At 50.4% G+C, this 25,645-nt stretch overlaps 9 protein-coding genes across 9 annotated transcripts; 5 read left to right on the forward strand and 4 right to left on the reverse strand.

Annotated features, from left to right (window-relative positions):
- Window positions 1–543: 543 nt before the first annotated feature.
- Window positions 544–1,616, reverse strand: N7487_006597 (uncharacterized protein; the record flags this gene model as incomplete). Its single annotated transcript, XM_056874344.1, has 2 exons — window positions 544–1,309; window positions 1,369–1,616. The coding sequence occupies 2 exons, from the start codon at window positions 1,614–1,616 to the stop codon at window positions 544–546; spliced, it is 1,014 nt and encodes a 337-aa protein (XP_056732064.1).
- Window positions 1,617–1,960: 344 nt separating this feature from the next.
- N7487_006598 (uncharacterized protein) lies at window positions 1,961–3,343 on the reverse strand (the record flags this gene model as incomplete). Its single annotated transcript, XM_056874345.1, has 1 exon — window positions 1,961–3,343. The coding sequence occupies one exon, from the start codon at window positions 3,341–3,343 to the stop codon at window positions 1,961–1,963; it is 1,383 nt and encodes a 460-aa protein (XP_056732065.1).
- Window positions 3,344–3,893: 550 nt separating this feature from the next.
- Window positions 3,894–7,570, forward strand: N7487_006599 (proteasome regulatory particle base subunit RPN2; the record flags this gene model as incomplete). Its single annotated transcript, XM_056874346.1, has 5 exons — window positions 3,894–4,033; window positions 4,140–4,309; window positions 4,371–4,894; window positions 4,961–7,198; window positions 7,250–7,570. The coding sequence occupies 5 exons, from the start codon at window positions 3,894–3,896 to the stop codon at window positions 7,568–7,570; spliced, it is 3,393 nt and encodes a 1,130-aa protein (XP_056732066.1).
- Window positions 7,571–8,463: 893 nt separating this feature from the next.
- On the forward strand, window positions 8,464–10,303 carry N7487_006600 (putative acyl-CoA dehydrogenase; the record flags this gene model as incomplete). Its single annotated transcript, XM_056874347.1, has 4 exons — window positions 8,464–8,578; window positions 8,642–8,653; window positions 8,715–8,992; window positions 9,068–10,303. 4 exons carry the CDS (start codon window positions 8,464–8,466, stop codon window positions 10,301–10,303), a joined length of 1,641 nt encoding a protein of 546 aa, XP_056732067.1.
- Window positions 10,304–11,017: 714 nt separating this feature from the next.
- N7487_006601 (uncharacterized protein) lies at window positions 11,018–12,031 on the forward strand (the record flags this gene model as incomplete). The annotated part of the gene is made up of 1 exon (XM_056874348.1): window positions 11,018–12,031. One exon carries the CDS (start codon window positions 11,018–11,020, stop codon window positions 12,029–12,031), a length of 1,014 nt encoding a protein of 337 aa, XP_056732068.1.
- A 1,669-nt stretch (window positions 12,032–13,700) lies between these two features.
- On the forward strand, window positions 13,701–17,022 carry spt5 (transcription elongation factor spt5; the record flags this gene model as incomplete). The annotated part of the gene is made up of 5 exons (XM_056874349.1): window positions 13,701–13,802; window positions 13,866–14,048; window positions 14,113–16,160; window positions 16,213–16,391; window positions 16,448–17,022. The coding sequence occupies 5 exons, from the start codon at window positions 13,701–13,703 to the stop codon at window positions 17,020–17,022; spliced, it is 3,087 nt and encodes a 1,028-aa protein (XP_056732069.1).
- Window positions 17,023–17,370: 348 nt separating this feature from the next.
- On the reverse strand, window positions 17,371–19,295 carry gmdB (general amidase GmdB; the record flags this gene model as incomplete). The annotated part of the gene is made up of 5 exons (XM_056874350.1): window positions 17,371–17,498; window positions 17,547–17,634; window positions 17,719–18,597; window positions 18,655–18,930; window positions 18,993–19,295. The coding sequence occupies 5 exons, from the start codon at window positions 19,293–19,295 to the stop codon at window positions 17,371–17,373; spliced, it is 1,674 nt and encodes a 557-aa protein (XP_056732070.1).
- Window positions 19,296–20,584: 1,289 nt separating this feature from the next.
- On the forward strand, window positions 20,585–22,170 carry N7487_006604 (NAD(P)/FAD-dependent oxidoreductase; the record flags this gene model as incomplete). The annotated part of the gene is made up of 2 exons (XM_056874351.1): window positions 20,585–21,208; window positions 21,265–22,170. 2 exons carry the CDS (start codon window positions 20,585–20,587, stop codon window positions 22,168–22,170), a joined length of 1,530 nt encoding a protein of 509 aa, XP_056732071.1.
- Window positions 22,171–22,830: 660 nt separating this feature from the next.
- On the reverse strand, window positions 22,831–24,943 carry N7487_006605 (putative MFS transporter; the record flags this gene model as incomplete). The annotated part of the gene is made up of 10 exons (XM_056874352.1): window positions 22,831–23,070; window positions 23,178–23,282; window positions 23,373–23,845; window positions 23,876–24,080; window positions 24,142–24,213; window positions 24,265–24,306; window positions 24,329–24,557; window positions 24,611–24,681; window positions 24,736–24,812; window positions 24,868–24,943. The coding sequence occupies 10 exons, from the start codon at window positions 24,941–24,943 to the stop codon at window positions 22,831–22,833; spliced, it is 1,590 nt and encodes a 529-aa protein (XP_056732072.1).
- Window positions 24,944–25,645: the final 702 nt, after the last annotated feature.

Below are 25,645 nucleotides of genomic sequence, written 5' to 3' on the forward strand. Positions count from 1 at the left end.
CAGTTTCCTCAGGCTCTTTGGGCTGACCACTTTTTGGTTCCTTTTTATGACGATTTCACTATTCCTCAAATACTACTGGACTTTAGTACTCCAAGTGGAGATGTTCGATCCATAATATTTCCGCTTATTTGGTCTCCTGTAGCCGATGAAACATCAGAAGACCTGGTTTTCCCCATGATCTCACCCCACGATCATGTACCCCATGACAGTGGGGAAACATATAATATTTGTTGTCTACGGGGTACTCCGTACAATATACAGAGATTTATCATAGTTATCACAGTGTTCTTAACCTATTCTCAATAAATATGCCTCTAATATTCTTTTCTACAATCATTGGAATATGAGATTCTCAAATAATTGGGCATCAACCCCGTGGAGCCCCGGCCAGGGGGCATCTTCACATGCAAGCGGCATGTGAGCCCTTCAGGGCTGATTTTCGCCTTCCTATGTCATCCTTCGAGATTGTGTCGCTGCAATTCATGCGTATATGCGCAGTACTAGATATGATTGGACGGTCAAATAACCAAAAGCAGAAGGTTATCATATTTCACTGAGCCACTGCTTCAGCGCATGTCTTGCTCGCACCTCGACCCCATTCTCGCGCCAGAAGTGGCCCGCGCCATCGATCATCCGAAACTGGAACTGACTGCATGGCATGTGCACCATCTCGTCTGACCACTTCTCTAGTTTCCCAGCGGAGGTAAAGGTATCCTGGTCCCCAAACAGCGCCAGGGTATGGTGCGAGCTCTGCTGGTCTGCTGGACGTGGGCAGGGGATGTGGGGACCTTTAGGCGTATCCGTTTTCACGTTCAGTGATAAGGTCGAAAATACAGTTAGGAATTGGCTAATCGGCGGCAATAGCGGAGACACGAGGAGATAGGAGATGGATGTCGTCAATGCACGGAGGTCTGGGACATCGGCCAGATTGTGACTCATTTGAATTTGCTCCAGGGACAATGCGGCTATGCGTTTTGCTGTGCTCATAATCTCGCGCATTGGTGTTGGTTTGTTTGTAGGGGTTGTGATTGGCGCGAACTGGAAAAGGTCGAGCATAGTATCAAGGGTCGGTACATTTGAGGCAATCAATGACCCATAAGAATAGCCACCAAGGATGAGATGGATATCTGTGCGATTTTTCACTCCGTCGCTGACTTTGTGGGGCTTTGAGGAGTCTACTTCCTCCCCTGGGGTCAATGCGAGCTTGAGGAAGTGCAGATATTGCAACATGAATCCGTAAAACGACACATAGTCACCAAGCTCAGGCTTTGCAGTCCAGCTTGTTCGTCCCTCAGAGTCTCCAGCTCCACTACAAATCATTCGTTAGCAACTTGGTCGTGACGGAATGTTAACAATGGGCGATTATACCGAAAGTTGAAGGTCCCCACGATACAGCCGGCTTGTAGGAGCTCACTACCAATAAAACCGACGACTGGGTCATCGTAACACCCTCCTAGAGTTGCGTATGGATGTGCGACAATGGCACCGCGGTTGGGCCAGGTTGTTGCCGATTCTATATTTTGGAGCATGGACGGGAGATAAACACGACATTCGAGCTTGGTGCCATCGTAAACAGACGGGAGGAAAAAAGAGAAACTTGCTGGTGGAAGATCCATGGCCGGGTTCAACTTATTTCATATTTGTTCGGTTTGAAATGCAATGCTTACACTTCGCTGTTAATAGGAAGAGGTGGAGGGTGCGGCGAGGTTTCGGTGTTCCGCTCACCCCAATAATTCGGACGAACTACCACAATGTGAACATCGCCTTTAGAGCAAAACCTGAGAAATAAGAGTATATGGCGAGAGTGATGGTGATCGAATTTGTCGATAATTCTGATAGGACAACACTAGAAATACATTCAGATAGCGGAAAGATGAGACTACCACTTGGCTGGAAAATGCTATGTAGATCGTGTAGAACTGGATTATTATTCATTTAAATATGTACTAAGCCCACTGATTTAGGTCAACCATGACGGATCTGGCTCATCGTCTTCTTCCGACCTAGCATCCGAATGATGGGAATCTGCATCCTTGAGCAGATCGGCTGGAGGTTCTGGGTCGTCATTTTCCAGCTGCCCAGCGCGGAAGTCGTCATGGTTCCCCTCCAAGCTGTGGTCGACCAGGGGAGAATCTTTGGGAGAAGTAGAGTTCAGGGGTACATCCTCTTCATGCAATGGGAGACCGAAGGCGGGAAGAAGCAAGCCCCTTGCTTCACGCAGGGCCTCTAGCTCGGCTCCAATGCAGCAAACCAATAGCTTCCAGTCCTTATCCTCAGCGAGCTCCAGATGCGATTCGATCCGCTGAGTGGTTCTCTCCAAGTCATCCAAAATACTCCTTACGAGTCCGTCTTTGTAACCTGGCGGTGTGGAGCCTCCTGACTCGGTCGTTGATGTGGTCATATCGACATAATGTCGCATGTTGGCTTGTAAGCGCTTCTCAAAACCAGTGACCTCGGACACCGCTTGTTTCCATACTCCGCCTCCTTCTTCCAGTGCCAGTATTTCCGCATCCACTTTCTGTTGCCTACCGTGCAAACTGGCTTGTTCGGTGTTCCAATGCTCCCGGGCCATGTCAAGTGTGCGACGTTTGGGGTTCAAAGAGTGAAAGGTGGATTCGCCTGAGTTTTGCGATAAGGGTTGGATCGGTGGGTCACAGAGGTAGTTTCGGATGTCGGAGTCGAGTAAAGACAATGATTCGGTATAAGAAGAAAGCTTTGAATCAACCGAGTTGTTGATGTCTGAAATCTCGTTCACAAGATGTCGATGTTTAGCCTTCATCTCATACAGCCTGGTCTCCAATTCATGAATGTCAGTCTCAAGGTTCCGAGCCTCTTCTTCTAGTTGCTTTGAACGTCGGCTCTCCTCATCTCCATGTATAGTAGTAATAGCATCTTCTAGACCAGTTCTTCTCGACAGGAAGCCCTGGATCTCGTGCAGTGCGTTGTCCCTTTCATTCGTCTGAGACACAAGAATCTCTCGTTCTTCTTCTCGTAACTTCAGCAGATCATATATTGATTGAAATATGCCCTCTCGGGCAGCCCGAAGTCCGATCTTCTTGGGCGCAGGCTGCCTAGTGGGCACTGTGGGAGGGGACTGTGATCGACTCGCATTAGATGACATTGTTGGAGTCAAAGTTCCGGCTGAGATATCATCTGCTTGAGGCCCAGCGAGAACAGAGAGAAGGCCTTCACTTTGAGCATCGATCAGGACTTGGAGATTGTGTTGTATGTGTTTCGTCTGACGCTCAACGTATAAGAGAGGGTCATGGTGGTATGTAGAAGCTCCGACCGGCACTGGTGGCAGCCTTTTACCACGAAAGGATTGTTGAAGAAGCGTCGACATGACGGAGAAAGGAGGGTGGATGGCCAAGCTTCAACCAGAGGAAGAGTTGGAGCTTTATCGGGACAATACTGGGTAGGAAGACTATTTAGTAGTTTCAGTCCAAGACCTGACCTATTCTTAAAACCATCACCGGATTAGAAAGAAATAATTCATTCCAAGGTTCGCCAGGTGATAGCTGTTTACCGCGGACGGGGGCCGCTCGCAGCTGACCGAGCGCCATCCACGTGATCCTTCATGTACAGTCAGCTCCGCTCAGGCGTTGACGTTGCTCTCGCGCCAGCAAAGCTTCTGACAACTGCTCCCAGCTTCCATTCGTACGTGCACTTCATCCATTTCGTCTCTTTCATTTAATCAACTTTTGTCTTTCTTGTCATATTCTCATTATTTGGGGTGACTGATTCCCCCTTTGAAACCTTGTTCTGCGCTGGGGCTGATTCGCTGTTACAAGCTCTCTCCCGATTGACGTTGCTTCATCACAACAGCAACAAAACACCTATCACTCCTCCAACTCCGTCCAGCAAATTGTGACGCGACTCGTTTCTCAATAAAGATGGTCGGACTCGTATCGGCCGCCGGTTTGGTTGGCTTCCTCTCCGAGCCTGACCCAGAGCTTAAGGTCTTTGCTTTGAAGACATTAGATTCCCAGATCGATCATCTCTGGACAGAGGTTGTCAACTCTGTTCCTGAAATGTGAGTTTGTTCTAAGTAGACTTGTGAGAATGAGCTTCATCTCCATTGTTGCGTCATTTCTCCCGAGTCTGACCGGCTACGAGGCCTCTGCTGACTATCCATCTAGTGAGGCTCTCTACGAAGATGAATCATTTCCGGAACGTGGCCTTGCGGCATTAGTCGCATCAAAGGTATATTATCATCTGCAGGAATATAACGAGAGCATGGTTCTTGCTCTAGGCGCCGGAAAGCTGTTCAAGTTGGAAAACGGCGGCGAGTACGAGGAGACTATTATCGGTATGTTGAATAAGATCCGCGGCATCGGCTATATTTGATACTAACATGTTTCCTCCTGTAGCGAAATGCGTTGATACCTTTGTCTCTCTATCTGCCGCCCAACGGCCAACCGCGGGTGACCAACCAGCGAATCTGAACACTGCATTCCCTGCATCGGGTGACGGTGCCACCAGCACATCTGCCAGCCTCACTTCCCCTATCACACCTTTCTCTAAATCTGCACTGCCCTCGAAATCCTTGCTTTCCCGCGCGGAGGTTCCCGGCGTGGATGCTGCACACCCTGGTGGCGATGACACTAGCGTTCAGCACGAGGAAAACTCCCTTGTGTTGAAGCGTGGTGTCCAGAGTCAATTGAAGACCGTCATTGAGCGATTGTTTGAAGCATGCTTCCGCCAAAAGCGATACCGCCAGGTCATTGGAATCGCCATCGAGGCAAAGAACCTGGATGTGCTCCGCATGGCCATCCTTCGCGCCAGCAGCGACGAGAAGCAGGAGGAGGGCGACTCCCGTGGCAGCGAGGAGCTCATGGAATATGTTCTGGACATCTGCATGGGAATTGTCCAAGAACGAGCCTTCCGCAGCGAGGTTTGTGTTCCCCAAAGATTTCTACAACATCTGCCCGCATCAACTAACCAAGGCTTAATTTTCTAGATCCTCAAACTAATTTTGGAACTTCTTAATGAAATCCCGGCACCCGACTTCTTCTCGATCGCCAAATGCGTTGTCTACCTTAATGAACACTCGATGGCTTCCGCTATTCTCCGTCAGCTTGTTGAGAAGGGAGATGCGCGATCCCTCGCCGTTGCTTATCAAATTTCCTTCGACCTTTACGACAACAGCACCCAAGAGTTCCTTCAGAAGGTTCGACAAGAGATTGCTGAGTTAGTCCCTGAAGACGAGGCGGAGAAGGAGAACAACGAAGAGGACAACGAGCCAAGAGAATCTGACGCATTGCTCGAGGACCAGGGAAGCTCTTCCCGGCCGTCGGATAAACATTCAGATCTATCAGAGGATGCGGTTACTGCATTCAAGAACATTCTCTCAATTCTTGATGGAATCAAGACCATCCAGTTGAACCTGGAGTTCTTATACAGAAACAACAAGGCTGATATCGCGATTCTGAACAAGATTCGTGACAGCCTTGAGGCTCGCAATTCAATCTTCCACACGGCTGTGACGCTTTCAAATGCGTTCATGCATGCTGGAACCACTCACGATAAGTTCTTCCGTGACAACCTAGAGTGGCTCGGCAAGGCCGTCAATTGGTCCAAGTTCACAGCCACTGCTGCATTGGGTTGCATCCACCGTGGCAACCTTAGCCAAGGCCAGAAACTCCTCCAGCCTTACCTACCCCGCGAGCACATCGCTGGAGTTGGAGGCTCAGGATCTGTCTACAGCCAAGGCGGTTCTCTCTACGCCTTCGGTCTCATCTATGCCAACCACGGCGGCATGGCGGTTGACATCATTCGCGATCACTTCAAGAAGGCTACGGAGGAGGTGGTTCAGCACGGTGGTGCTCTTGGTCTCGGTGTTGCGGGTATGGCGACAGGCGACGAAGGCATTTACGAAGACCTGCGAAGCGTTCTCTACACCGATTCCGCTCTCAATGGTGAGGCTGTCGGTCTCGCCATGGGTCTCATCATGCTTGGCACCGGTAACATGAAGGCTCTTGAGGACATGATCCAGTACGCACACGACACGCAGCACGAGAAGATCGTTCGTGGTCTGGCTATGGGTATGGCTTTGATCATGTTCGGACGCCAGGAAGCTGCAGACGAGCTCATCAATGGTCTCCTCGGCGACCCCGACCCAACTCTGCGCTACGGTGGTATCATGACCATTGCCCTGGCTTACTGTGGCACTGGCAGCAACAAGGCAGTTCGCAAGCTTCTGCACGTCGCTGTCAGTGATGTCAACGACGATGTGCGCCGAGTTGCGGTGCTCAGTTTGGGATTCATTTTGTTCCGCAAGCACCAGAGTGTTCCTCGCATGGTCGAGCTGCTTTCCGAGTCATACAACCCTCACGTCCGATACGGTGCCGCCATGGCACTCGGTATCTCCTGCGCCGGTACCGGCTTGGACGAGGCCATCGACCTCCTCGAGCCTATGCTTAAGGACTCGACCGACTTTGTTCGTCAGGGTGCTTTGATCTCCCTTGCTATGGTCCTCGTCCAACAGAACGAGGCCATGAACCCCCGTGTTACCAGCCTCCGCAAGGCCATGATGAAGATGCTTGGTGACCGTCACGAGGATGCTATGGCTAAGTTCGGTTGTGCCATTGCTCTCGGTATCATTGATGCTGGCGGCCGAAACTGCACTATTAGCTTGCAGACGCAGACGGGTAACCTCAATATGCCCGGTATCGTTGGTGTTGCGGTCTTCGTGCAGTACTGGTACTGGTTCCCTCTCACACACTTCTTGTCGCTTAGCTTCACCCCCACATCCGTGATCGGTGTCGACCAGAAACTCGAAGTGCCACACTTCAAGTTCCACAGCAACACCCGCCCCAGCCTCTTCGACTACCCCCCTGAGCAACAGGTGAAGACCGAGGAGGCACCGGAGAAGGTGAAGACTGCCGTTCTTTCCACCACTGCCCAGGCCAAGCGTCGCGCGCAGCGTCGGGAGAAGCAAGCACGCCGTGAGAGCATGGACATTGACCAAGCGCCCACAACACCTAAGGCTACCGATCAGCTGGACGCAATGGACACAGACGATGTTGCTAAGGAGGAGGAAGAAGCCAAGGAGACAGAAAAGGGTGCTGCCGAGGTACAGAAGAAGAAGGCCGAGCGGGAGAAGGTCGGGTACGAGCTGGATAACTTGTCAAGGGTACTTCCAGCTCAGCTCAAGTACCTCACTTTCCCCGATCCGCGGTACGAGCCGGTCAAGAGGGTATGTTCATTCCTATTTGTCCCAATGAATCCAATGCTAACATAATTGCAGCCCACCGGCGGTGTCGTCGTTGTTCTCGACAAGCAGCCCGACGAGCCTCGCGAGGTTATTGAATTGAAGGCCAGCAAAGAGGCTCGCCAAGCGCCTCCTCCGACCGAAACCCTCCAGGACCGCCTGCAGGCCGCCATTGGAACTGCTGCTCTGCAGACCCCTCAACGGGCTGATGCTCGGGCTGCCCTATCTGCTGCCACCTCAGGTGGTGCTGCGGCTGGTGCCGGTGTTCTGACTGCGGTGGATGAGGACGAAGAAGGCGTGGAGGATGCGCCCGTCCCTGACGAGTTCTTATATGAGTCAGACGGGGAAGAGCAGTAGAGGGCTGATGCGGCATAGAATCTTGATGCTGGATGTATTACTAGACTAATCAGGCTGTCTACGCCGACGTGATCTATTTGGGGGGGCTAGTATGGCTTTCCGTCACTGTGATTGATATGAAAGTTCCTATGTTTAAATTACCTCGCATTCTTTTCGTATTATATGCACTCGTCGGAAGGGCCACTGCCGGCTTGTCTTGATTTGAACACGCCGGTTAGACCGCCTTGATACAAGGGTTTCGGATGTAGGACATACACATGCGTACTAGAGGTACATCATGAAACCACGAGCCAGCCTAATTATTCAAAGGGCTTATTCTTCTATATGAGAGTTACACTTTACACTTTATACAACTGTATTAAGATATCTCAGAATTGTAGCCAATCTGGAATATAATCCAATCGCAAACCGGCCGATACTTATATTCACATGTTCACATGTCTCGGCCTTACCCCGGGGCACGGCCAGTATTTCTGACTCAGCAATCCACTGACCCGTCGTTGACCTGGGGAGGGCTGTTGTGCCTCGGCATTCATATTATGACGCAGCATGAGCCAATAAACTGTCTGTGAACGGCGATGACCGAGATGATCAGCAGCCAATAAAGCACCGACCCCTACAACGTATGTTTCTCAGGTCCCAAGGTCTATGTTGTGTGGGAGCATGTGAACTGGTACTATGATGCTCCGAGGCCCCTTTTGGTGCATCTTCACACCCAGACTTGGAATATCACCCGAACTTAGCGGAAATTGTTCCTTGCCCCATAACTCATATATTCCCCAGCTTCCCCGGACTTGAAATTTTCTTCTCTCTTACTACTATTCTTTGGCCATAATATAAATCTTTGTTGTGCGCATTTTCCCTTCATTCCTTACTCTTCACCCATCGCCACCATGGCAAAGACATTTAGCAAAGAGGACGTCGCCTCGCATAGTAAGGGCGACAGTCCCTGGGTCATCATCGACGAAGACGTCTACGATGTTTCCAAGTTCCAAGATGAGCACCCTGGTAAGTGAAGTCAGGTGTGCAGATACATGGGGATCACATGCTAAAATTTCTTTTTTTGAACAGGTGGAAAGAAGAGTACGTTGACCCGAGAGTATCCGCTACGCCCAATAAATCCATATTGACAGTGCATGTTTAGTTCTCCAACGAGTTGCCGGAAAGGACGCTTCAAAACAGTTCTGGAAGTACCACAACGAGGGCATTTTGAAGAAGTACAAGGCTCAACTGCAGATCGGTTCGTTGGATACGAAGAAAGCGGCCCCGGCACCCCCGGCACCAGCGCCAGCCCCGAAAAAGGCTGCCCCCGAGCCGACGCCCACCGCCTCTTCATCTTCCGTGACACCACCTGCCACCGGCGAGCCCCAGGACCCTTACGGAGAGTTGATTCCTTTCGCCGATCCTTCATGGTACCAAGGTGTAAGTTTCGCAAATTGCTATCTGTCACATGTGGGTTTACGGTTGCGCAGAAGCTAACATATATATCGCTCATAGTATGCATCCCCTTACTTTAATGAATCCCACGCCGCACTGCGAGATGAGGTCCGCCAGTGGGTCGAGTCCGAAATCGAGCCATATGTGACCGAATGGGACGAGGCCAAGGAAGTGCCCAGTCACATTTACAAACAGATGGGTGAGCGTGGCTACCTGGCCGGACTGCTGGGCGTCCACTTCCCCGAGAAGCACACCCCGTATCGCGTGAAGTCTGTGTCGCCAGATCGCTGGGATCTGTTTCACGAGATGCTGCTGACCGACGAGCTGTCGCGTGCCGGCAGCGGTGGTCTGGTGTGGAACCTGATCGGTGGCTACGGAATTGGCTGCCCGCCCTTGGTAAAGTTCGGCAAGAAGCCGCTGGTCGATCGCATCCTGCCGGGTATCTTGGCTGGCGAGAAGCGCATCTGCCTAGCCATTACCGAGCCCGATGCGGGCAGTGACGTCGCAAACTTGGGTTGTGAGGCTAAACTCACTGAGGATGGCAAGCACTACATCGTCAACGGCGAGAAGAAGTGGATCACTAACGGTATCTACTCCGATTACTTCACGACCGCCGTGCGCACCGGCAAGGACGGTATGAACGGCCTCAGCGTGCTACTCATCGAGCGCGAAGCTGGCGGCGTCAGCACTCGCCGCATGGACTGCCAGGGTGTGTGGTCTAGCGGCACTACTTACGTCACCTTCGAGGACGTCAAGGTGCCCGTGGAGAACTTAATCGGCAAGGAGAACCAGGGCTTCAAGGTTATCATGACCAACTTCAACCATGAGCGCATCGGCATTGTGATTCAGTGTGTGCGCTTCTCCCGCGTCTGCTACGAGGAGTCTATGAAGTACGCACACAAGCGCAAGACCTTTGGCAAGCGTCTTATCGACCACCCAGTTATTCGCATGAAACTTGCGCACATGGCTCGCCAGATCGAGGCCACCTACAACTGGCTCGAGAACATCATCTTCCAGTGCCAGTCCATGGAGGATACTGAGGCTATGCTTAAGCTCGGCGGTGCCATCGCTGGATTGAAGGCGCAGTCTACCCAGTGCTTTGAGTTCTGTGCTCGCGAGGCTAGTCAGATCTTCGGTGGTTTGAGTTATAGCCGAGGTGGTCAGGGCGCTAAGATCGAGAGACTGTACCGTGATGTGCGTGCCTATGCTATCCCCGGTGGTAGTGAGGAGATTATGCTTGACTTGAGTATGCGCCAGAGCTTGCGTGTTCACGGTATGTTTGGCATGAAGCTATAAAGCATTTTCTGGGTGATGTCGATTACGGCGGTAGAGCATGCCCATTTTGATTCATTTCCCGTTGCTGCTTTTGGTTAGATATCCTGTTGTCTGTGACGACATTTATTTTATTTTGCTATGATCTGCCTTGTACGATAACATTACATTGGCTTAGTTTTGTATATTTCACGATTTACGGTGGACGTCGCCGTCTTATTGGGTATTCGCTGCACATAACTGATTCTCATTCATAACCAAACTCCCGGTGTCTCTATAGTTTACGATATTAGCTGCCCATTACGTTGGCAAGAAGACCCATGGCCATGCCTGATAACGAAAAACATCAAAGAATCCCTCAAAGAAATAGGAAATGTCAAGGTCTCATGTCCCGAAATCCCTTCTTTGTTCAGACGACTCAACTATTCTCGAGAGCCCAAGTTTCATTTTCCGCCCACCGAACTTCCTTCGATCTCACTCCTTTATTCTCATTTTCTTTGATAGGATTCAAGCCATGATCAGAAAAACCCTGAGAACCGTTGGGATTGTGTTCGAAGTCCTTTGATGCCAATCCATTATTAGGTAAAAGTAGTGAGCTGGCTTCCTTTCGAGTCAAAAGCCAGGAATTCGATGCAGAAATATAACATCGAGAGCTGCCCGTCTGCCTATTTAGGGCTCTCGAGGCAAGTTATTTGTGCCCACGCATTCCCTTTGAAGGTCATTTGCCAACCGTTGGCGATGTCTCTACGATCATTTGACATGAACGATGATGCATATGATATTGCAAGTGACATCGATGGAATGATTCAAGTTGTATCTGATGAGCATTCCGCCACATCGCTCATACTTGCCAATCTAGTGGCACGACGAATGCGCGAATTCCAAGAGAACGAAGACGATTTTACCGGCTCTGGGACTGCTCCAACAGATCTCCTGTCAAGTCTTAGCTCAAATGATACTGATGAAGTTAGCCACGAATTCCTACGGAGCATAGCCTATTCCATGGATCTTACGACCATGCCTGAAAATCTGTTGGTTCTGGTTCTCCCTATGCTGCTGCATGTTGATACAAAACTTCCAACACCCGGGGACCTTCATGCTCTACATGAATTTGCTGAAGCATCACCAATGCACCGTGAGCATGTGGAAACATGGTTGAGATCTGAACCGGCTCAAAGCACACTTGAACAAGTTTTCAAGCCATGGATGAATTACTACAGCTTCAAACCCGCGTACCAATGCAGAGACGAGATTGCAGCTTACAAAGCTAGCAGAGGAGGTTTGGGGTTTGACTATGCGTATGAATTCGTGAAAGAATGTCAATGTACAAGCTGTCTCTCACTTCTCGGCAATCTTGAGTTGATTGATTTCAGGAACTACGACCAAAATGGCAGGAGCTTCCTCCATGCAGCTATTGAGGGTGGAGATGCCGAAAGTGTGATGTTCATTGTCGCTATCTTGCTGAAAGGAGACTTGGATCCTCGGCACTTTCCTACGTCTATCGATGGAATGTCTATTCCCCACCACGTCGCTTTGATGCATGACAACGACGTCTTTAGGGGAGTCACCGAGTTTCTAGAAGATGCAGGCTATCCTCTATCTGTGTGGAACGACGATGGCCTCAAGCTCGAACTATGCAGCTTCATCACTGCTGACATGGCCGAACGGTTCCTGTCGAAGGGGTTCAATATCACCAAGCTCCCGAGAAATACACTTCCAATGTATCTGCCCGACGAGGATGACTCCGAGTAAGACTCTGGCAAGGAGTGGAACCGCGATGCAGAATATGGTGATCCTATCATTCGGGGAGAAGACTTCGACCTGGAAAATGACAAGCTCGACGCAAAATCGATTCCATATGATACTATTGGAGTCAATCCCATCGAGCTCCATCCCACCTCTCGAACCATCTGGCACCGGGCAATTGAGAACCCCCAAGGCCCACGAATCCTCGACTGGCTATTAGATCACTCGTATTCCCAGCCAGGGTGTCGGACGGACTTTGACCGTGACACCGGTGAGACTGCTTTGGTGGCAGGAGCAAGAGGAGGCGAGCCAGCAGGCATTGATTGGTTCTGTCAACACTGTGATCCCATGGCGGGACGGGTCCGGAGTTCCCAGGATACCGAGGGTGATGAGACCACAGGTGCTTATGCGTTACAAGTAGCAGCTCACAACCTGCGGCCACATTGCGATATCATTTTCAAAAAGATTTTGCGCCATGTCGATCATAAATTTTACTTGGACATTTCTATCATCAAGGGGTTGTATTGGTTGATTATCAAGAATTATCGAGATATGTACCAAAGGTTGGAAGATCATAAGGAGCCGGGCCGTGAGAGAGCCCAACAGATGGCTCTTCTGCGCTCCCTCACTTCGGCGAAAATCAGAGCGCTCAATAACAGACTCGAGCCGTTCTGGGATACATGGGGGCCGTCTGAACAGCGGAATTGGCTCATTCAGTACTGTACAATTCTTAGGCTGAATTTCCTGGTGAAAGATTTAAGTTCGGATGTTGGGGATGATTCTGATTAGGAGTTTCAAGGGCCAATGTATCAAATTTTCTGCAGTATACTCTGTTGTTTTCACTCGCACCAGTGTAGTTGCGAGGATATTGTAGTTCGTCCTGGTTCTCCAATCAACCTACTTCACCTCGTACACCTGGTAAGGTTTGCATTTCAAATTCGTAAACGGGTGAAAATAATATATATATATTGGCGTATCTAGATGGAAATAGAATAATCATAGCCTCTTCATTAACCCAGTGGTATAATGTATGTTCTTTAAGCTTAAGAGGTCTTCGTAAACGATGGAAGTTGAGACACGCCAGGCTCAAAGGCGGCGAAGCCAAGTACGGCGCCCCACAGCAACCGCTTACGCAAGGATTATGCCTCTGAGCAACACGACCTCCACGCTCCGTCACTCCAAATCCTCATTTGCCCTTTCTCAAAGTACCGCTTACAAGCAGTGCTATAAATTGCGCCTGCATTGTGGTGTGGTTGCTTCTTCTTTCTAACCCCGAGATCTTCATTGCGATCCGTGTTCTTTGTAGGCGGTCGCGGAACTCGGTGATTGCCCGCAGAGCTCGACTGTCTGCTGTGCTCCCTCTTATCTTTCCAGTCGCTTTTCTCTCATCTGGATCAGCTTCATTTCACTTGACCCTATTCGGAATTGCCTGTCCATCGGGACATACCGGACAGTTCGCATCTTGTTGTCTACGTCTTGTCTCCCAAACCGCAAGTTGTAGCGCGGTTTCCTTGGATACGGTTTGTCTTGCTTCTCCCATGTTCTCTTTGTCGTTTTAGTTGCTGATTCTCCTTGTGATTGATAGAAATCTCACTGTATTTCAACTGCAGATTACGACTTGCCGAAAGTGGCGACCGGATCATCTACAATAGCGCGTTAGACACTATCTACCAAAATGTCAAACTTTCTCAACCAAGACTTTGGGTCCGAGGACGAGGAGGATGACTTCAACCCTGCTCCCCAAGAAGAGTCTGATGCAGAGGAGCCTAGAGCCAAGGTCGGTCTACAGATTTCTGCCAAGCCCCAATGGATAAAGCGCTAACAAGTGAGTGCGAAACAGCCAGCCAAGAGAGAACACGCCGGTGGCGATGGTGCCGATGAGGATGATGATGATGATGTGAAGTACCCTCGCAACACACAGGCACATGACGAGGAAGATGCCAAGGATGTCGAAGACGACGACGAGGAGAATGAGTTGGACGACGAAGACGAGGAGGAGGAGGATGACGAGGAAGAGGATGTGGTATGTTCTCCATGCAGACCTGGTAGTTCACGAGCACTTTATTAACCCATAGTCTCAATTTCAGGCGCGTCCACAAAAGCGAATGAAGCGCGCTGCCAATCCTTTCATCGAAGATGAGGCCGGTGTCGATGACGAGGAGGACGAGGCCGATGACGAGGAAGATGAACTCGCCGAATATGGCATGGAAACACATCCGGATGATCTTGATGCGCTGCCCCAAGGCACCGAGACGGACGACCGCCGCCATCGACAGTTGGATCGCCAGCGCGAGATTGACGCCAGCATGGACGCAGAGAAGCAGGCCCAGATGCTCAAGGAACGATATGGACGCAACCGTGCTGCCGCAACAGATTCCCTTGTAGTCCCAAAACGACTCCTGCTTCCTAGTGTGGAAGACCCCAGTATTTGGGGTGGCCGCTGCAAGCCCGGCAAGGAGAAGGAGGTCGTATATTCAATCCAGAAACGAATTGAAGAGCGTCCAGCAGGCTCCCGCAACCCCATTCGAATTATCTCGGCTTTCGAGCGCGGAAACATTATGCAGGGCTGGTTCTACTGTGAAGCGCGCAGGCAGGCCGATGTTATCGAAGGCTTGGAGGCTATCAACTTCTACTACCCATCCCAGAAACTGACTCTAGTTCCAGTGAAGGAGATGCCAGATCTTCTTCGTGTCCAGAAATCGGAAGAACTTTTGCCTGGTGGCTGGATTCGCATCAAGCGTGGCAAATACATCGGCGATTTGGCCCAGATTGAGGAGGTCGAAACCAATGGATTGAATGTCACTGTGAGACTCGTTCCCCGACTGGACTATGGAATGAATGACGATGCTTTTGGTGCCCCTGCTGCCGATGCTAAGCGCAAACGCGGTGCTGTGAACACCGCCCGCCCTCCCCAGCGCCTTTTCAGTGAGACAGAGGCGAAAAAGAAGCACGCAAAATATCTCTCGTCTACTTCTGGTTTAGGCGGAAAATCATGGAACTACTTGAACGACAACTATGTGGATGGGTTCCTCATCAAGGATATGCGTGTCCAGCACTTGAATGCCAAGAACGTCAACCCCCGCCTAGAGGAGGTTACAATGTTCGCGCGTGGAGGAGAAGACGGAACTGCCAACTTGGATCTGGCTTCGCTGGCTGAGACTCTGAAGAACTCTACCGCCGAAGACTCATACCAACCAGGCGATCCAGTGGAGGTTTACCGGGGTGAACAGCAGGGTCTTATTGGTCGTACAGTGTCAACTCGAGGTGACATTATTTCATTGCAAGTCACCGAGGGCGAGCTGGCCGGTCAGACAATTGATGCGCCTGTTCGAACTCTCCGTAAACGATTCCGGGAAGGTGATCACGTCAAGGTTATCGGCGGCAGTCGATACCAGAACGAACTGGGTATGGTTGTGCAGGTCAAGGACGACACTGTCACTCTGCTCAGCGATATGAGTATGCAGGAGATCACAATTTTCAGCAAGGATCTTCGACTTTCCGCTGAGATGGCTGCCGATGGACAACTCGGTATCTACGATGTTCATGATCTCGTCCAGCTTGATGCCGCCACTGTCGCTTGTGTTATCAAAGTAGACCGAGAGTCTCTCCGTGTGGTGGATCAGAATGGTTCTATCCGCAACATTCTTCCTACGCAAATAGCGAACAAGATTACCCCCCGTCGCGATGCCGTGGCTACTGATCGCAATGGCGCAGAGATTCGAAGTGGTGATACCGTTCGCGAGGTTTACGGAGAGCAGCGCAGTGGAGTAATCCGCCACATTCATCGTTCGTTCCTTTTCTTGCATAATAAGGCCCAAGCCGAGAACGCCGGTATCGCTGTGGTGCGGACAACGAATGTTGTTACCGTGTCGGCCAGAGGCGGTCGGACCACTGGACCGGATCTCACTAAGATGAACCCTGCTCTGGCGATGCAAAATCCTGGGGGCGGTGCTGCAATGCCACCACCTCGTCGCGGCCGCGACCAGCTGATCGGAAAGACTGTGACTATCCGCAAGGGTCGTTATAAGGGTCTCGTCGGTATTGTCCGCGACGCAGACGATAGCTCTGCTCAAGTTGAACTTTACACATCTAACAAACCCGTACACATCCCTCGTGACATTCTGACACCCAAAGAGTATGTTCTCCCTCTCTTATGTTTGATCCGCAGTCCTCCTAACCTTTTACAGTCCCGTTTCCAAACAGCCCCTCTCCATGGGCCGTGGAAGAGGAGGTGGTGGCCCCGGAGGGCGAATTCCGTACAATTCTTCAGGCGGTCCTGGACGAGATGGGTGGGCTGGTGGTCGAACACCGATGGCCGCCGCTGATTCGTCTAGAACACCTGCTTGGAATGGCGCTTCTGCCAGAAGTATGTACATCCATATTATATTGGAAACATTGACAAAGATGCTAATCATCACATAGCTCCCGCTTGGGGTGGCGTGAGTGGTGGCCGTACTCCGGCCTGGAAGAACGACGGCTCTCGTACCGCGAACCCCTACGAAGGAAACCGCACCGCATATGGAGGAGTTGGCAGCCGCACCCCGTCCTGGACCTCGGGATCCAAGACACCATACGACTCTAGCTCCGGCTTCGACGCCTTTGCCTCTGGATCCCGCACTCCTGGCTGGAATGCCGGCGGGGCCAACGCAGGAGGCCGTACTCCCGGCTGGAACAGCATGTCCGCCGGTAGAGACCAGCGTGATTTCGACGATGCCCCGACACCTGGTGGAAACTACTCCGCCCCTACCCCCGGTGCATACGCTGCTCCGACCCCTGGTGCACCAACTCCCGGCGGATGGCCCGAAAGTGCCCCCACCCCCGGTGGAGCTTTCAGCGCGCCCACTCCCGGTGGTCCCTCCAAACGAGACTATGACGCTCCAACCCCTGCGGCATTCGATGCGCCAACTCCGGCGATGGGTGGAATGGCTGCTACGCCTGGTGCTGGGTATGGAGGTAATGATGGCGGACCACGGTACGACGACAGCCCGAGTCCGTAGTTCTTGTTCTCTTTCTCTTTCAAGTACCAAAAGCTTGTCCTTTCCACACACCTTAAGATATCAAACGGGATAGGACCGGTTTCACATATGTATTCTACCTTTTGAATTTATTTTCTTGCAAAGCAGCAGACGGCGCCAAATGATATTTCCTAGTCACTGAACTCGTATTATCTTGAATGGCTTACTGGTGGGACTTAACATCTATAGTAAGCAAAAAACCCCCTCCCATGACTTCATGCGCGACGGAGCTAGTACCCCTGAATATCTCAAGTGCTGCAAACCGACCAAACTTCCATTTGGGAAGATTTACGGGGATGGACACATTGCCATCAGCAATATAGCATGCCCTTATTCCTTGCTATAAACGGCCAGAACCCGGTCGATGATATCCGCTGCCCACAGACACTTCTCATCTTGGAAGCGCGGCGTGATGACCTGGACAGCGCATGGAGCACCATCTACCTCATCGGGCAGATCTAGTATCTGTCAGAAATATATTCAATAAAAGGGGGCGGCTCACTGACAGTCCGGCTGCGCATCATCACATGTTGTCATAGGTTCGGGATCAAGCTCTTTGGAAGCTTTTCCAAATGGAATAATGCATGCGGGATACTATATTGATATAAGTTAGTATGCACTTTATAGATTCAAGGCCACAACAGCAGAGCGAGAAAAAAAAAAAAAAGAAAGACTTACATCCAAGACATTCCACATAACCGTATAAGAAGGCCATCCATAAGTATCATGGCCTACAGCTGTACTCTGAGCTCCAGGAGCCAGAATCACATCAAGCTTCTGATCCACCCATGTCTGCCTCCAGGCCTCATGAACCCGCTGGCGAGCCGCATGCAACTCCAGGATAGTCTCAAACGGTCCTTGACCTTTCTGAGCAGGGAGCGGACCAGATGATATCGGGCTCGCAGCCTTAGCAACCGAAGTTACAGGGGGCTCACCACTGGCCGCAATGATATCCCTGTGTGGGCCATAGGTAAAATACTGGAAGGCAATACGCGACGTATATGCTACACTCTGTGCTTCATCGTCCGCACTAAGTCGGACTATCCGATGTCCTGCGTGCGCCAGGGCCTCAACAGCCCGATCTAGAGCCCTCTTCACAGGCGGGTGCAGCGGGAAATACTCGTCCTCAGAAAGCACACCGATGGTCAAGCTTTCGCTGGCGTTGATACTAGACGGTATGGTTTGCCAGGGAACCCCGACGGCAGCAGAGTCATACTTCCATGCCTGGCCGTCCGCGACAACTGAACTCATCAGCAGCTTGAGATCGGCGATGTTATGTGCCAGCGGACCTGCGACTGGAATAAGTCCCGGGATCCCCTTCACGGCGCCGGAAACCTGTCCACCGAAGGGGATACGGTCGGTTGTGGGCTTGAAACCGTACACCCCACAGCAGAGCGCAGGGATGCGGATTGAACCAGCGATGTCGGTCCCCACGCCTAGAATCGATCCCCGGAAAGCTACTAGTGCACCCTCGCCGCCGCTGGAACCACCGGCTGTTAGGGTTGTCTTGTGTGGATTGAGGGTACGGCCGAAGATGTTATTCTCCGAGTCTGCTGTCTGGGCGATTGTTAGCCTCATGTTCTGAGAATATTCTGAGCTATTTGGTATTTTTACCATCAGTGTCTGTGGAATATTGGTCTTCACGTATAACACGGCGCCAAGCTCCAGAAGCATCTTCACTAGTGCCGAATTCGTTTTCGCGGGCTCGTTCTCGAGAAATGCGACATATCCTATTGTTGACTGCACGCCCTCGACGCAGAAACTGTCTTTTACACTAATCGGTAGGCCATGCAGGGGACCAACAGGTTTTCCCTGCCGCTGGAGGTACTCATCCAGGTACTTAGCACGCTCCAATGCCTGGGGGAAGAAGGTCTCTGTGAGACACGAGGTCTACCAAAACATATGTTAAGATCATTCCTTTTTTTATTCTCTCGGGGATACATTGTACCTACAACCTGCTGCGCAATAGCAGCCCTCTTACAAAACGCCGTTGTAACAACTGACGAGCTGACCTGCCCTGATGCCAACTTATTCAATAGCTGACTTGCGGTATAATTCTCGGTCAGGTCCAATTCGACCTCGGAGAGCAGACCACTGCGACGAGGAAGATTAATATCCAGTACACGCGGGTTTTCCTGCGCGAGCGCCAGCTGGTCAGCGCTTAGGAGCCAGTCGCGAGGAATCTTCTGCTCGCATTCAGAACGTTTGGCGGCGACTAGGTCTTGCCAGTTGCTGGGGTGTGATTGGGATGCCATTTTGGAGATGGGGTAGATGTGATTTCACGCTTGTGACCATTTCCCTTTCTATGTGATTTTTATATACTTTTCATGCTCGGCATCACGGCATTTACCCACTAGAAGATGTTGCCACCTCCGCCTTTTTCCACTTGATTTGACGCCCCGCTTGGTGTGGTGATGTTCAAGTGTGTGTCGACCTGCCGCTTTGGGATAGCTTGGAGCCGGGAGGAGTCTACGATAGCGCTTGATCGTATCATTTGCATTAGTATTGCTCTTGCGGGGTTCTCTTATCACATATTAGAAAATTACCGCCATAGAGTGAGTATCGGCTATCGTAGACTCTAAATCTCCAACTCTCCAATCGGCAATGTAACCCCTCCATCTGCCGTCGGTTATTCAAACCCCTCTCCAATATCAAATATGTTGATTAGATTTACTTGGTTACAACATCTTTTGACTTGATATCGGGAGCGAATTGTCTAGATAATATACATCGATCTAGATCTCCTCCCCCTCACGGCACATAACACCGAGATACGCTAGCCCATTCTGCCAACCGTGCAGACCAGCGAATGGCGAGGTGGTAGCTGTCGGATGTGCGGACGGTGTAGTGGAAATCTAGAGCCATGGAGTGTGAAATATTGGAATGATAAGCTGCTTGGAATCGTTGACATAAATAAGAAAATGAACCGGGATTCCCCAGATGTGTTCCCTTCGCTACTGTTTGCCTAGGCTGTGCCTCTTGGAGCCAACGTCATAGAATGAGAGCTAGACGATGAGATAGAAAAGGGCTAGTCGGCGTATTCTAAAGATATTCGTGATATTGATTATCTTTATGGCCTCCGGATATGTTCTAAAACTCCCCACAATCTCCAAATCTCAAACGAGAAGGTTGACCCACCGGCGCATTATCTTGAACTCTATCAGATGGGGCATCTGCAAGTGCCCAGGTAGTATCCACGGAAATTAAAACCTTGGTCATTAGCTCATTATCTGAATGCATAAGTGGATTAGTGTTTTATACTCAACCCTGGGAAGTGTCATAGGTACCAAGGTAGGCAGGTCCAGCAGGTCACTTCATATTTGCGATCTGATATTGGCCTGACTACTTCAGCCTCGTCTTTTTATTTTCTTTTTCTTTTCTCTCACACGTATCTTCTGAATCTCGCGTAAGACCCCAAGGTGTCTTGTCACCTAGTGCTCTTGCTATTTGCTACTTATTCTCTACCACCCACCTCTCTTCTTTGACTTCCTTTCACTCAACACAACTTTCTACCTTGTACCGTGGCTCTGACTTTTCAGCAACCATGCCTTTCGCTACAGATATTCTGACTGACCCTTCGATCTCAGCCTCTGCTAGACAGCAAGCTCTCAACCGCATCTACTCTGACCCAGGTCTTCCCCAGAGTTCGACAACCTCGTCGTTCTGGACCCTGGATTCACACAGCTTCAGCCAGGGAGCTGCAAAGCCTCTTCCCAAGGAAGCTGATGTTGTTATCATCGGATCCGGTGTTACTGGAGCATCTATTGCGCGGACTTTGCTTCAGAACCGTGCTGCAGATCCCTCTTCTCCCTTTCATCCATCTGTTGTCATGCTCGAAGCCCGCACTGTTTGTAGCGGCGCAACCGGCCGCAATGGTGGCCACATCCTAGAGACAGCTGATGAGTACAGCGAGTTTGCTGATGCCTTTGGCGTGGACGCCGCACGCAAGCTTATCCGCTTCCGATTAGCCCATCTGCAGGAGATGCTCGCTGTTGCAGAAGAGCTTGGCATCACCACTGAGACACAAGCACGAAAGGTGCAGTTCCTGAGCGTTTACTTCGGTGATGAGCCTTGGAAGGCGGCATTGGAGCGTATGAACCGTTTCAAGGAGGGAATGCCGGAGGAATCTGCTGAATGGACATCTTATGAGGGAGACTCTATCCCGAGGGTACGTTGATATTGTATCCCTAACACCCAAAATTCCGACGCTAAGGTTCATTTTAGGAGTTGTGTTTGACTCGTGCCCGAGGTGTCATTGCCGGCCCTGCAGGCGCCCTGTGGCCCTACAAATTCGTCGTCGGCGTCCTTACTCGTCTCCTTGCCGACTTCCCAGATGACTTCTGCGTCGAAGAAAATACCCCCGTGACCGCTATTCATGACGATACTGCCAGTAATGGCCCAAAATACAAGGTTGAGACAAGCAGAGGCATCATCAACGCTCGACATGTTATCCATTGCACCAATGCCCATGTCAGCCACCTGGTCCCTGGCCTCCGCGGCCGAGTCTTCCCCGTGCGCGGACAGATGTCTGCTCAAACACCCGGCGACAACTTCCCCAACCAAGCAGCGGATCATTCCTGGATTTTTAACTACGACCGCGGATTCGACTACATGACCCAGCTGCCGGAGGGACAGATGATGCTTGGCGGAGGCTTTGCGCAGGGCGAGGCCGGTGGGCTAGCGGATTTGGGCATCTCTACCGATTCTGATCTTAGTCTTTACATTGATATCCACTTGTCTGGGGCTCTGCGTGCCATCTTCGGGGCTAAAGACTGGGGCTGTGTGCAAGGCGAGCCAGTGCAGGCGATGTGGACCGGTAACATGGCGTTCAGCTCCGATGGGTTCCCGTGGGTAGGACAATTGCCAGGGCTTGTGACAGGTCGGTCTGAGCATGGGTCTGAGGGGGCCGAGTGGGTTTGTGCTGCGTTTGGTGGGGAAGGAATGGTTCAGGCTTGGCTTGGTGGTAAGGCGGTGGCAACTATGTTGCTTGCGCGAGATGCTTCGCTGAGTGAGACTGTCAGTGGGGATCTTTCGTGGTTCCCTGAGCAGCTGCTTGTTTCTGAGGGGAGATTTGCTGAGACGGCGTTGCCGAAGGAGGTTGGGGATGACGTGCACAAGGCGAATCTTTAGATTTCCTCTTGGGATTTTGCGCACTAGATTTGCGACTGCTTTTTCGATTTTCCGCTCATCTGACTACGCGGCATTTCTTTTTCTTTGGCCTACCATCTTTGATACTTGAATAAAAGAGAACATTTGTTGTTATGCAGTCTTGCAATCACATTCTTAGTTCTGTTGTCGTGCATATGTTAGGGTTAGGGCTTTTCTCATACGTTGGCTATCTCTTTCAGGTCAGGCTTCCATGTTATCTCGAGGCTGAACGAGGAATATGAAACCTATAACTAGTGACAATTGGTTAAAAGGACGTTCCTTGTACCCTGTATCATGTACCATATCAAGGCACCCCCAAAGCTACTGTATCATCTCGTGCAACCTCGGTAATCTCCTAGAAAAGATATCCAATGCCGCAACGTCATGACCATAATGTCAATAAATGCAGATTATCATTTGGAGTATCCAATGGAAGCTATAATCATCAATAAACTTGATTCAAATAACATACCAGGGGGCATAAGCCAATGTCACCCGACTCTCAAATGGCCCGACCCATATCAACTTAAGTATCTCAACCCAGGCAGCTAGATTCTGTCAACTTCCAGTCGGAAATCCCCATCGCAGGAAGTGAAACATGCAAGATTCAGGTATGACGTAACTATCGAACTCAGCAAGCTGTCAAATAACATGACCACGCTTCACGATATCAAGATACCGATTTGTCAATGCGCGCCGAGCAGACTTTCCCCAAATGACCATTGGGATGGTCATGGCATTAATAGCTAGACTCATAATTCCGCACGCTATAAACATATTTTGGATACCATTGTGCTGGATCCATGGGGTGGTCGCGAATGGAATTGCGATACTGACTGTGTTGCGCATGAACGCCACAACAGTGAAAGCGTCACCGGTGATCTAGAAATGGGCGTTAGTATAAACAAGTCACTCAAAGTAAAAGATGTATCATATAAAGTGTATCATGTATCTCGAAACGAGATAGGTTTGAACGCAACCAATCATACCTCTCTGTAACTGTCCATGACTAGCACCAATGCAGTGTCACTAATACTGCCGAGGCCAAACCCGAAGAAGGCGCCTGCAACGTTAGGCCAGATCCAGTGCATTCCCTATCATCCAGAAATAAGAATGTCAGCACTCGCTCGTCAACAGAGCCTCAGCCTGAATGAAAACTTTGATTGTGAATGTTGTTGACTTACCCTAGAAATCGTTGCACCGAACATAATAAGGCCACCTGCCATGAAGATGGCCGGAAGATGTAAGATGTACAACCGCATTTCGGGCTCGTAATAGCCCCTGTTCCGTTTTGCGTAGTACAAAATGGACCGATCACCGAGGAGCCCACCGTACACTACACCGAGGGTGTTCCCAATCAGGGGACCAGCGTTGGTGTATCCCATTTGTGCAGGTGAGAAGTTGTATGGTGGCCCCGGGAACACGCGCGACAAGACGGAGGAGGTCGCTGTCAGCCAGCCTACTCCAGCTGCGTACTGAAACGCGGCAAATGCCACGGCCGGAAAGATGAGAACGCGGAATGGGCGGTGGAAATGCGGCCAGATTGGTTCTGATGTTGGCGTTACCAGGGCAAGCCGCTTGCGCCATGAGTTCCGCAGTATGGTGATGTCCAGCGCACGGTTGAAACGAGCCGGTTCAATGAGAAAGAGACCATTGGCTGCACCTCCCTAGTTGAATTTGACCAGACCATCTTCTCTAATTTCGATCGCTGGGTCGTCTTCTTCAAGGGTAGCGCCGACTTGCCCAATAAACGCAGGGACGTATTTCGTTTCCTCATACAGGAAGAGGAAGACAATCAAAAGGATGGCATTGAAAATTCCCATAGTCTGATAGGACGAGCGCCAGCCGTACTGTGTGGCTTGCTCCCCTGCAGCCATGGGAACCAAGAAGCTCTGTAGAGTTTCATTAGCTACGCTACATAAATTTCCAACGTGATGGGTTTAGGGGAGATACACCGATCATGACACATGTCAGGTATAGACCATTCATGCTTCCCCGGTGATGCACAAAGAACAAGTCGGCAACCTGTACAACATTAGCAGGCTACCTTGTTATCGGTCCAAGGATATAACTCACGGTTAGCCCAGCTATCGACTCATTGGTTGCACCAGCCAAGCCCTGCAACAAGTTCGTCGCATACAGCTCTGTCAAGCTGGTCATTTTGGATGCCCGAAACGCCGTCGCCAACATCAGTGCCGTTGATACGATATAAACTGGTCGTCGGCCATACTTTTTTCGCAAAGGGAATGAAGATGATGCAGCCAGTTGCGAGTCCAGCGAAATTTACCGATACCGCGTTGTTCAATTCATTGTAGGTGACTTCCATGTCAACAGTCATCTCCTGCCAAAAAATGGGTTGGATATTGATCCTGATATGAATGTTACCAGTCTGTCCCATATAAAATGATTCTTTCCCACTCACGCCGTGAAGATGATTATAGTCATGGCCAAAACAATCGTGAAATTGGCTGCTTTGCGTGTGGTGCTCCAGTTCTATGTATAATTTCTTTAGCCCGTGACTTGAGTAGGATTCGAGGGATAGCTCACTAGAGGCTCATTTGGGTCGGATGAGGGAATCGGATCGAGAACAATAATGTGCTGCCCTTGCTCATCTGCCCCGTCCTCTAGAAGACGACTTGTCAACAACAGCCCAGGTTCAAGATGTAAAAGAAGTCTAACCTCGGATCAATTTGAACGTGCCCGGAGGCTGGTCTGTTTCATTCTCAAAAGAGGTTATAACGTGGAGGTCCGCCATCGAGTGAGTTGATGTATTTGGTGATGAAATTGTGCCTCAGGGATTACAGTGTGTGCTAGTTGATATTGAACTCTCGAAGATGTTGAAGCTCGGGGATGTGGTTGAGGTAAAAAGATGAAGTGATCAGGGTAAGTGAAGATGGAAGGAGTTTGCAAAAGATTGATCTTGACTTGAGAATCTCTTGTATAAACAACCCGCAGGTCATTTTGAAAGTCTTTTAGTGGCTACACATGATAGACCTTTATCCTTTGCCCCCAGTGTTACCGATGCCACCGATACAGGAATCCAGGCAGAGAGATAAGCCATGTGTTCTGTGACCCGGATAGTATCCAGAACTCGCATATCCTTTATAGATACGGAGAGAAAGACCTCTGAGATAGAATGAATTCCGGTTGTCAAAGGGCTGATGGGGGTCAGCTTATCTTCTGATGTTCCCTTCCACCCAGATTATCCGTTGTGTCAGTCTTCCTGATTGGAATAACGTGCGTTTATACTTGGAGGGTATAAAAAGGACCACTTCTCCTAAAATTATATAGAAAGATTGGAAATAGGCATCATATTGATCATAATTGAAATTTTTTTGTAAAGAACTGCCTCCGTACCTTATATATGTATACAATATGTCCCATGCATTAGAGGGAAGAACCTAAAACGTTTCATTATACGATCATATCGAAGGCATATAAACAATGGAACATCCCC

This window comes from Penicillium crustosum, assembly GCF_028827405.1.
Source record: "Penicillium crustosum strain IBT 35664 chromosome Unknown utg000002l_segment0_segment0, whole genome shotgun sequence".
Taxonomy (NCBI): domain Eukaryota; kingdom Fungi; phylum Ascomycota; class Eurotiomycetes; order Eurotiales; family Aspergillaceae; genus Penicillium; species Penicillium crustosum.